The sequence below is a fragment of the Nerophis lumbriciformis genome, linkage group LG13 (assembly GCF_033978685.3).
Source record: "Nerophis lumbriciformis linkage group LG13, RoL_Nlum_v2.1, whole genome shotgun sequence".
Classification (NCBI taxonomy): Eukaryota; Metazoa; Chordata; class Actinopteri; order Syngnathiformes; family Syngnathidae; genus Nerophis; species Nerophis lumbriciformis.
In genome coordinates, this window is record NC_084560.2 from 25,673,387 (window position 1) to 25,684,922 (window position 11,536).

Genomic DNA, 11,536 nt, shown 5'->3' on the forward strand with positions numbered 1-11,536 from the left:
TAACATTAGGTACACGCTGATGTGATGCACCAGCCACAACAATAGGTACATGCTGATGTGATGCAAAAGCCACAACATTAGGTACATGCTGATGTGATGCAAAAGCCACACCATTAGGTACATACTGATGTGATGCACCAGCCACAACATTAGGGACACGCTGATGTGATGCAAAAGCCACACCATTAGGGACACGCTGATGTGATGCCCCAGCCACATCATTAGGTACACGCTGATGTGATGCACCAGCCACAACAATAGGTACATGCTGATGTGATGCAAAAGCCACAACATTAGGTACATGCTGATGTGATGCAAAAGCCACACCATTAGGTACATACTGATGTGATGCACCAGCCACAACATTAGGGACACGCTGATGTGATGCAAAAGCCACACCATTAGGGACACGCTGATGTGATGCCCCAGCCACATCATTAGGTACACGCTGATGTGATGCACCAGCCACAACATTAGGTACACGCTGATGTGATGCACCAGCCACAACATTAGGGACACGGTGATGTGGTGCAAAAGCCACACCATCAGGGACACGCTGATGTGATGCAAAAGCCACACCATTAGGGACACGCTGATGTGGTGCACCAGCCACAACATTAGGGACACGCTGATGTGGTGCACCAGCCACAACATTAGGGACACGCTGATGTGCAAAATGAGCCAAAAAAAACAAAAAACGTTGCAAGCTAATGTAGGTATGTAGGTCTTTATTGTCATTGCACAAGTGCAACTAAACTTTAACATGTTAACAGTGGGCATACATGACGTAACAAAATATTCTACTTTGGAGGTGAGAACCTGCAAAATGAGCTGAAAGTGGGGGAAAAAAAAGAAGATATTTTGCTGCTTTATTTTTGTTTCTCAGCAGATTACTTCCCAGAAATTGAAGACGACGCAAAATGGCTTGACATTAGATTTGATTCTGGGAAAGAGGAAACGTGTTCATGGTTATTCAAAGAAATATATATAATTTGTATTATTAAATAGTCCGCCTTTTTCTTGGTTTGTTATTTCTAGCAGGATGTTTCTTGGTAAATGAGGGATGATGTAAGATTGTTCCAGTGTTAAATCTGGAGCCGGGAGAATAGTAACTATTACCACAAAGAAAATATTATTCTAGATTGGGTGGGAAAAAAACATGACATATTTTTGTTTGTTTGTCCATGTCTTAGCTACTTCCTGGAATGTTGGGGTTGGTGCAAGATATGCAGAGTTTTGACTGACATGGTCAGATTGCTAAATATTAGAGGTGTGCCGATCCGATATATACACTATATTGCCAAAAGTATTTGGCCACCTGCCTTGACTGACATATGAACTTAAAGTGCCATCCCATTCCTAACCCATAGGGTTCAATATGATGTCGGTCCACCTTTTGCAGCTATTACAGCTTCAACTCTTCTGGGAAGGCTGTCCACAAGGTTGCGGAGTGTGTTTATAGGAATTTTCCACCATTCTTCCAAAAGCGCATTGGTGAGGTCACACACTGATGTTTGTCGAGAAGGCCTGGCTCTCAGTCTACATTCTAATTAATCCCAAAGGTGTTCTATCGGGTTCAGGTCAGGACTCTGTGCAGGCCAGTCAAGTTCATCCACATATTTATGGACCTTGCTTTGTGCACTGGTGCACAGTCATGTTGGAAGAGGAAGGGGCCCGCTCCAAACTGTTCCCACAAGGTTGGGAGCATGGAATTGTCCAAAATGTTTTGGTATCCTGGAGCATTCAAAGTTCCTTTCACTGGAACTAAGGGGCCAAGCCCAACTCCTGAAAAACAACCCCACACCATAATTCCTCCTCCACCAAATGTCACACTCGGCACAATGCAGTCCGAAATGTAGCGTTCTCCTGGCAACCTCCAAACCCAGACTCGTCCATCAGATTGCCAGATGGAAAAGTGTGATTCATCAGTCCAGAGAAGGCGTCTCCACTGCTCTAGAGTCCAGTGGCGACGTGCTTTACACCACTGCATCAGACGCATTGCATCGGACTTTGTGATGTATGTTTTAGATGCAGCTGCTCGGCCATGGAAACCCATTCCATGAAGCTCTCTGCGTACTGTACGTGGGCTAATTGGAAGGTCACATGAAGTTTGGATCTCTGTAGCAACTGACTGCAGAAAGTCGGCGACCTCTTTGCACTATGCGCTTCAGCATCCGCTGACCCTTCTCTGTCAGTTTACGTGGCCTACCACTTGGTGGCTGAGTTGCTGTTGTTCCCAAACTCTTCACTTTTCTTATAATAAAGCCGACAGTTGACTTTGGAATATTTAGGAGCGATGAAATTTCACGATAGGATTTGTTGCACAGGTGGCATCCTATGACAGTTCCACGCTGTAACACTGAGAGCGGCCCATTCTTTCACAAATGTTTGTAGAAACAGTCTCCATGCCTAAGTGCTTGATTTTATACACCTGTGGCCGGAACACCTGATTCTCATCATTTGGATGGGTGGCCAATATAGTGTATATAAAAGAACACGATTTGGATTACACCGGCTTGCATCTAAAATCCTGATGTAAGCGCGCCGATACAAGCAGCCCTATAGCAGATTTACTGATGCGAAGCTGAACAGCCAGTGAACAGCTAAATGTAATTTTTTTTAAAAGTGTAAAAATTATTTGCTATAGGCTATCAGGAGCTTGCAGCTACACAACAACTAAGCACACAATAGCACACAAGCTAGACGTCCATAACGAATGTCCTGAATCAAACAATATTGCAGTCTAAAACACCACATTTGTCAATATGTATAAAACATGTATAGTTGAATATTATTTACACATAGAAAGTCCCCAAAGCAGAAGTGTATTAGCAATTATCCAGTAACAAACGTGTCCGCATCACTCAACTCACTGCATCGTGAGCTAAACCTAATTAATTATCGTGGCCACAAAACAGTTACCACTCCACTTCAACTTAAAGACAATATGAGTCCACTCAGGGCGGTTATTAATAAATAGGTTAGTGTTTTTCATACTTAACATTGGGTTTGAGTAATTTAACTTGATCAAGACTTTTCTAACATCCCACACTTGAAAATAAAAGTATGTATGAGTTGTGCTGATATATCAGATCACTATCAGCCAATACTAAAGGCTCCAATATAAGATACAATAGACTTATTCATCTAGCAATGGAGAAATCGTGTGGTTGCAGTGCATACTTTTACATGCAGTAAACCCCCCCTCAAAAAAATAATCCATAAGTGAGATCGCCGATACCATTAATATTTTTTTTTTTTTTTTTTTAAATAAAAATATTATAATAATCACTCTAGTATGGATCATATTGATACTACCACAGGTATCAACAGCACCGATTTATGGATACATGTGATTGTTCTTTTACAAACCCCGTTTCCATATGAGTTGGGAAATTGTGTTAGATGTAAATATAAACGGAATACAATGATTTGCAAATCCTTTTCAACCCATATTCAAATGAATGCACTATAAAGACAAGATATTTGATGTTCAAACTCATAAACGTTACTTTTTTTTTTTGCAAATAATAATTAACTTAGAATTTCATGGCTGCAACACGTGCCAAAGTAGTTGGGAAAGGTCATGTTCACCACTGTGTTACTTGGCCTTTCCTTTTAACAACACGACAATTTTTTTAAGCTTCTCAGGTGAAATTCTTTCCCATTCTTGCTTGATGTACAGCTTAAGTTGTTCAACAGTCCGGGGGTCTCTGTTGTGGTATTTTAGGCTTCATAATGCGCCACACATTTTCAATGGGAGACAGGTCTGGACTACAGGCAGGCCAGTCTAGTACCCACACTCTTTTACTATGAAGCCACGTTGATGTAACACGTGGCTTGGCATTGTCTTGCTGAAATAAGCAGGGGCGTCCATGGTAACGTTGCTTGGATGGCAACATATGTTGCTCCAAAACCTGTATGTACCTTTCAGCTTTAATGGTGCCTTCACAGATGTGTAAGTTACCCATGTCTTGGGCACTAATACACCCCCATACCATCACAGATGCTGGCTTTTCAACTTTGCACCTATAACAATCCGGATGGTTCTTTTCCTCTTTGGTCCGGAGGACATGACGTCCACAGTTTCCAAAAACAATTTGAAATGTGGACTCGTCAGACCACAGAACACTTTTCCACTTTGTATCAGTCCATCTTAGATGAGCTCAGGCCCAGCAAAGCCGACGGCGTTTCTGGGTGTTGTTGATAAACGCTTTTCGCCTTGCATAGGAGAGTTTTAACTTGCACTTACAGATGTAGCGACCAACTGTAGTTACGGACAGTGGGTTTCTGAAGTGTTCCTGAGCCAATGTGGTGATATCCTTTACACACTGATGTCGCTTGTTGATGCAGTACAGCCTGAGGGATTGAAGGTCACGGGCTTAGCTGCTTACGTGCAGTGATTTCTCCAGATTTTCTGAACACTTTGATGATATTACGGACCGTAGATGGTGAAATCCATAAATACCTTGCAATAGCTGGTTGAGAAAGGTTTTTCTTAAACTGTTCAACAATTTGCTCACGCATTTGTTGACGAAGTGGTGACCCTCGCCCCATCCTTGTTTGTGAATGACTGAGCATTTAATGGAATGTACTTTTATACCCAATCATGGCACGCACCTGTTCCCAATTAGCCTGCACACCTGTGGGATGTTCCAAATAAGTGTTTGATGAGCATTCCTCAACTTTATCAGTATTTATTGCCACCTTTCCCAACTTCTTTGTCACGTGTTGCTGGCATCAAATTCTAAAGTTAATGATTATTTGCAAAAAAAAAAAAAATGTTTATCAGTTTGAACATCAAATATGTTGTCTTTGTAGCATATTCAACTGAATATGGGTTGAAAATGATTTGCAAATCATTGTATTCCGTTTATATTTACATCTAACACAATTTCCCAACTCATATGGAAACGGGGTTTGTGGATGGCACACCAACAGTTGTAATATTATCCTCTCTCTAGACTCAATAATCTACTAATTAATTTCCTGTTAATAATTGCTTACTTCATGCTTTAACACAGTTTCATTTACGTTCTAAATGTTTACAAAGCACCTATTTATTGGTGTTGTTTAAAGCTAGCATGCCGGCCTGCACCTGGTTAGCTTCCGGTGCAAACCCTGCTGAGCCTCGTCCTCCAGTAACAATGGTACTTGACAATGACATTTAACAAACTAAGAAATGCAGTTTAATTGCCGTGAAGGAGGGGATTATCTTGGGGATGGAAACACAGTTACTTGCTAGCCACTTGTCAGCCAGAGAGGATCAGCATTTCTGATCTGCATTAAAAGGCATTAATTGACAATGGTCGATGAAGCGTTCAAGAAAATTGGCCAATTGATCGGAACATCTTAAATCGGGGCACGTTTGCTAATATGGCTGGGCAAAAATAATACTAACAGAGTCCATGGTTCAGTTCCTCTACAGATTTCAATTTAAGAGCTATTTATCAAGGGCACAATAAAACATTTTAGAGAGAGCATTTAGCATTGGAATGGAATTGAATTTTATGGAATGGATTAGACCATTGTTGGGTGATGGCCTTGGATTTAGTACAACTTGTAAGTCGACCGGTATCATGAAACACTTTGACTTTGGAGGTTAAACTGATAGTAATGCTCTGTGAAAGTGCCTTCTGTGAAATATCAGATGCAGAGTATTCAAAGGGTTAAAGAATGTGACAAAAAATGTGAAGTATCTTGGGTTCTTCTTCTCAAGTGCATTGTCAGAAATAGCCAAGAGTAGTAAACAGTGACTATAGTCTGCTATGATGAAGTGTTGGATCATTACAGTCTCTCAAGAGGCTCGCAATAAAAAGTGCCTGAACAGAAAATCTGGGTTCAGTGCTGTCGTGCCTATTTTAAAAAGTGTCATTATACGAGGAAAAAAACAAGCCAAGTTTTCAAAGTGAAAATTCATTTGGACACTATCAGACAGGTTTCGGTTTAAAAAATAAATTATATATATATATATATATACACACATAAATATATACATACTGTATATATACATAGAGAAGTTCAAGTACCTAGGAGTCTTGTTCACGAGTGAGGGAAGAGTGGATCGTGAGATTGACAGGCGGATCGGTTTGGCGTCTTCAGTAATGTGGACGCTGTATCGATCCGTTGTGGTGAAGAAGAAGCTGAGCCGGAAGGCAAAGCTCTCAATTTACCGGTCGATCTACATTCCCATCCTCACCTATGGTCATGAGCTTTGGGTTATGACCGAAAGGACAAAATCACGGGTAAAAGCGGCCGAAATGAGTTTCCTCCGCAGGGTGGCGGGGCTCTCCATCACCCAACCATGCAAATTTTGCATTTCCTTTGGAAATCGAGGTCCCAGAGTCTGAAGGAAGACAGGAGAGGCACAGGATCCACGTTGCCTGAAGTCTAGTGTAAAGTTTCCACCATCAGTGATGGTTTGGGGTGCCATGTCATCTGCTGGTGTCGGTCCACTCTGTTTCCTGAGATCCAGGGTCAACGCAGCCGTCTACCAGCAAGTTTTAGAGCACTTCATGCTTCCTGCTGCTGACCTGCTCTATGGAGATGGAAATTTCAAGTTCCAACAGGACTTGGCGCCTGCACACAGCGCAAAATCTACCCGTGCCTGGTTTACGGACCATGGTATTTCTGTTCTAAATTGGCCCGCCAACTCCCCTGACCTTAGCCCCATAGAAAATCTGTGGGGTATTGTGAAAAGGAAGATGCAGAATGCCAGACCCAAAAACGCAGAAGAGTTGAAGGCCACTATCAGAGCAACCTGGGCTCTCATAACACCTGAGCAGTGCCAGAAACTCATCGACTCCATGCCACGCCGCATTAACGCAGTAATTGAGGCAAAAGGAGCTCCAACCAAGTATTGAGTATTGTACATGCTCATATTTTTCATTTTCATACTTTTCAGTTGGCCAACATTTCTAAAAATCCCTTTTTTGTATTAGCCTTAAGTAATATTCTAATTTTGTGACACACGGAATTTTGGATTTTCATTTGTTGCCACTTCAAATCATCAAAATTAAATGAAATAAACATTTGAATGCATCAGTCTGTGTGCAATGAATAAATATAATGTACAAGTTACACCTTTTGAATGCAATTACTGAAATAAATCAAGTTTTTCAAAATATTCTAATTTACTGGCTTTTACCTGTAAATATATATGTGTGTGTGTGTGTGTGTGTGTATCTGTGTGTATACATATACATACAAATATATACATTATATATACATACATACGTTATATATATATATATATATAATGTATGTATGTATGTATATATAAATATATAATGTATGTGCATATATATATATACATATATACAGTATATATATATAAATATATATACACGTACATACACATATACGTATGTGTGTATATATATATATATATATATATATATATATATACACACACACATATATATTTGTGTGTATACATATATATATATATATATACAGATGTGTATATATATATATATATATATATACATACATATATATATACACACACACACACACACACACATACATATATACACATACACATATATGTATGTATGTATATATGTATACACACACACACATATAAATACACATTTATTTGTATATAGGTGTATATATATACATACACACACATATATATATATATATATATATTCAGAGGTGGGTAGAGTAGCCAGAAATTGTACTCAAGTAAGAGTACTGTTACTTTAGAGATGTATTACTCAAGTAAAAGTAAGGAGTAGTCACCCAAATATTTACTTGAGTAAAAGTAAAAAGTATGTTGTGAAAAAACTACTCAAGTACTGAGTAACTGATGAGTAACATACACACTCATATCATATATATATATATAAATATATATATATATATATATATATATATATATATATATATATACATACATACATATACATTGATATATACAGTATATCATTTATATGTATTTATTTTGCTGTTTTTGTTTACATGTTAAAGGTGTTTTAATGAATATTATTCCGTCCTACGTGTCTGTGTCCGTGACGTAAACAAGTTGACAGATAGCTAACATGAAGATCCCAAGGAAAGAGAAGAAAGAGTCCAGGCCTTTATCTTTAAGAAGCTTTAGTGGTTTTCACAGAGAATGCACTTTTCCTTTCTTCTTGTCTAATTGGTCATTTCTTTCTTTGTTTTTCTCTTTTCTTTGAATGTATTTTTGCTTTTGTTATCTTCTCCTTTTTGTTGTAAAACTGTATAAAGAGACACAAACTATATGTGAAATACACACTACTAAATAACTACATTTCCATAAATGTTTGCTGCATAACATGTTTTCACACATACACACACAGCCCATACAATAGCATGTAAACAGTGCTCATAAAGTGATGTAAATAGCCCCTGTAACACTCAAAGCCACACATGAATAAGATTGACATTTACAAACATTGCACCCTCCCTTAGAGGAGTGAGCTAGCGAGCAAAGAAGCTACATGCTAAGTAGCAACAAGCTAAACAGTAGAACAAGCTATCGTTGCACAGTACTATTTCTACATTTACACGCACACACAACGTCTTCATGTCACTAATAAAACGGACACAGGACTTACAGACAATGTTTCCAAGGCACTTTGTGGGAAGAAACAACAAACTTGGAGTGCTGAAACACGTACACCTGTCTTGTGTGTAAACGAGTGTCTGACTGTCGTGCGGACACTACCGGAAACTAGAGGAGGGAGCAACTCGCCTTCAAAATAAAGGTCCCTTCTTATTACCTGATTATGTTACGTCACACTCCCCGCCTGGTATAAATACTATACCACTATTTCGAACTGCAGTAGGAACATGCTTGATACAAATTACAGAAACCTAACTTAACTTAGTCTGTATCATTAGCTGCCAAAAGAAGGACTGTCTCAGAGACAGGCCTCAGAAAAGTCTTTGCAGATCCAGATCTTGTGACCTTGAGTTCTATCTTCCTGACCTTCCCGTCCTGGTCGGGGAAAGTCTTTGTGACAAGAGCCAGGGGCCACTCGTTCCTCTTAGCTTGATTGTCTTTGAGCAACACGAGGTCACCCTCCTTCAGATTAGGCTTGACATCTTGCCACTTGTCGCGATTTTGAAGTGTGGGAAGGTATTCACGCCTCCATCTGTGCCAAAAGGTGTTGGCGAGATGCTGCACCTTCCTCCACTGCTGGCGGTAGAGATCCTTGTTGTCAAACGTTCCAGGAGGGGCAGGGAGAGTGCACAACTTCTGCGTCAATAGCGAAGCAGGGGTCAGAAGGAAAGGAGATTCCGGGTCTGAGGAGATCGGTGTGAGTGGTCTGGCGTTAATGATCGCTGTTACTTCTGCCATTAGCGTAGACAACACTTCATGAGTGAGATGAGATCGGCTGGATTCTTGAAGCATGGAGTCCAGGATTCTTCTGGAGACTCCAATCATGCGTTCCCAGGCTCCCCCCATATGGGAGGAATGAGGCGGGTTGAAAATCCACGTACACCCTTCCTCACCCAAATACTTCCTGACATTGGGCTCTTTAGGATCTGTAAGGACCATGTGCAACTCCTTGCAGGCACCAACGAAGTTTGTCCCACAGTCGGAACGAATCTGCTTTGCGGGTCCTCTCAGTGCAAATAATCGACGTAAAGCGTTGATGAAACTTGATGTTTCCATTGATTCGATGAGTTCAATGTGCACGGCACGCGTGCTCATGCACGTAAAGAGCACTGCCCACCTCTTGCTTTCAGCTTGACCTCCACGGGTTCGTCTCGTGGTGACAGACCAGGGACCGAACACATCAAGTCCCACATAGGTAAAAGGTGGCTCTGTGCACAGACGGTCAGGGGGAAGATCCGCCATTTTCTGTTCAGCAGTCCTTCCACGAAGTTTGTTGCAAACCACACATTTGTGGAGAATGCTGTTGATGCACCGTTTAACACCAACGATCCAGTATCCTGCTGTACGGATGGATCCTTCTGTGAAGACATGACCCTGATGTTTGACCTTTTGGTGGTAGTGTCTCACAAGGAGCTTCCCAATTTGGTTGTGGGCTGGAATGATAATAGGAAACTGCTCTCCAATGTCCAGTGTGGCATGCTTTAGCCTTCCTCCTATCCTCAAAAGTCCCTTTTCATCCATGTAAGGGTCCAGCTTTCTTAGGGGACTGTCTTTTGGAATGTTTTTCCTATCAGCCAAGCAGTCGAGCTCAGTTCTGTAAGTCTCCCTTTGTACACAACTAATTATGAGAGTCTCTGCTTTTGATAGTTGTTGTGCTGTACAGGGTTTAGTGATATCGTCAGTTGTGACTGGTGTTCTTTTACGTTCCAGCATGTTGGTTATGGAAGCGATAGCCCGTACTAGTGACTTCCATGTGGAAAATCGCCCAAACCGATGAGATCCCAGCTTAGAATGAGGAATGGAGAGTGCTGTAGCATGGGAACGTACCTCGCTGTCAGTGTCTGGGTCGACGAGCTTGTGATGTTCCGTTTCAGAGCTGGGAACTTCATCAGGCAGGTACAAAAAGGTGGATCCTGTCAGCCATGTAGTGTTCGTTAGCTCCATTGCAGGAACTGATCGTGTAGCATGATCTGCTGGGTTTTGAGCTGTGTGGACGTAGTGCCACTGATCTGGTTTGGTTGACCTTCTGATTCGCTGCACCCTGTTGCAGACGTACACGTAGAATCGCCTGGTCTGGTTGTAGATGTATCCCAGGACGACTCTGCTGTCTGTGTAGAAATGCATTGTGTCAATACAAATGTCCAGCTCTCTCTGTACCAATTCTGCCATTTCCACTGCGAGTACAGCAGCTCCCAATTCCAGTCTTGGAATAGTGTGGGCGGATGGAGGTGCTAGTTTCGCCTTTCCCAGGACAAAACCGACGTGGCACCCTCCATCGCTGTCAATTACTTTGAGGTAGCCTACGGCAGCGATAGCCTTTACTGAAGCGTCAGAGAAAAAATGAAGTTCTCTCTTCTGTGCGGTAGACAAGGTGGTAGGTGAGTACGCTCTAGGTATCCTGATGTCCTGTAGATCTTGTAATGAATCTTTCCACATCTTCCATTCAGCTTCCTTTTTTCTTCGGTAGAGGGACATCCCAGTCGAGGGTTTTGTTGCAGGCCAGTTCTCGGAGTAGAAACTTCCCTTGAAGGACGACTGGAGCTACAAGACTGAGAGGGTCGAACAAGCTGTTCACTACTGCTAGAGCACCTCTACGGGTGTAGGGTTTCTCTGTGGCTATTGTTTTGTAGGTGAAGATGTCATGCTTTAGCTCCCAGCTGAGTCCCAAACTGCGTTGGACGAGAGTGGAGTTGTCGTCGAAATCTAAGTTTTGCAATCCTCCTGCATGATCTTCCTGAGAGAAGGCTTTTAGCACATTAGAGCAGTTGGATGCTATCTTGTGGAGTCTCAGGTTTGAAGCAGCCAACATCTCCTGTGTCCTTGTCAGCAGGTCGATGGCTTCCGGGGCTGAGGGTAGCGACGTGAGTCCGTCGTCGACGTAGAAGTCGCGTTCCACAAAGTGTTTGGCATCCATCCCATGTTCCTCTGCTCCATGTTCTG

The 11,536-nt window shown here is 41.6% G+C and overlaps 1 protein-coding gene across 1 annotated transcript; it reads right to left on the minus strand.

The window, feature by feature from the left end:
- Positions 1–8,120: 8,120 nt before the first annotated feature.
- Positions 8,121–11,032, minus strand: LOC133613982 (uncharacterized). Its single transcript, XM_061971913.1, has one exon. The coding sequence runs from the start codon at positions 11,030–11,032 to the stop codon at positions 8,858–8,860; it is 2,175 nt and encodes a 724-aa protein (XP_061827897.1). The 3' UTR covers positions 8,121–8,857.
- Between the last annotated feature and the right edge of the window lie 504 nt (positions 11,033–11,536).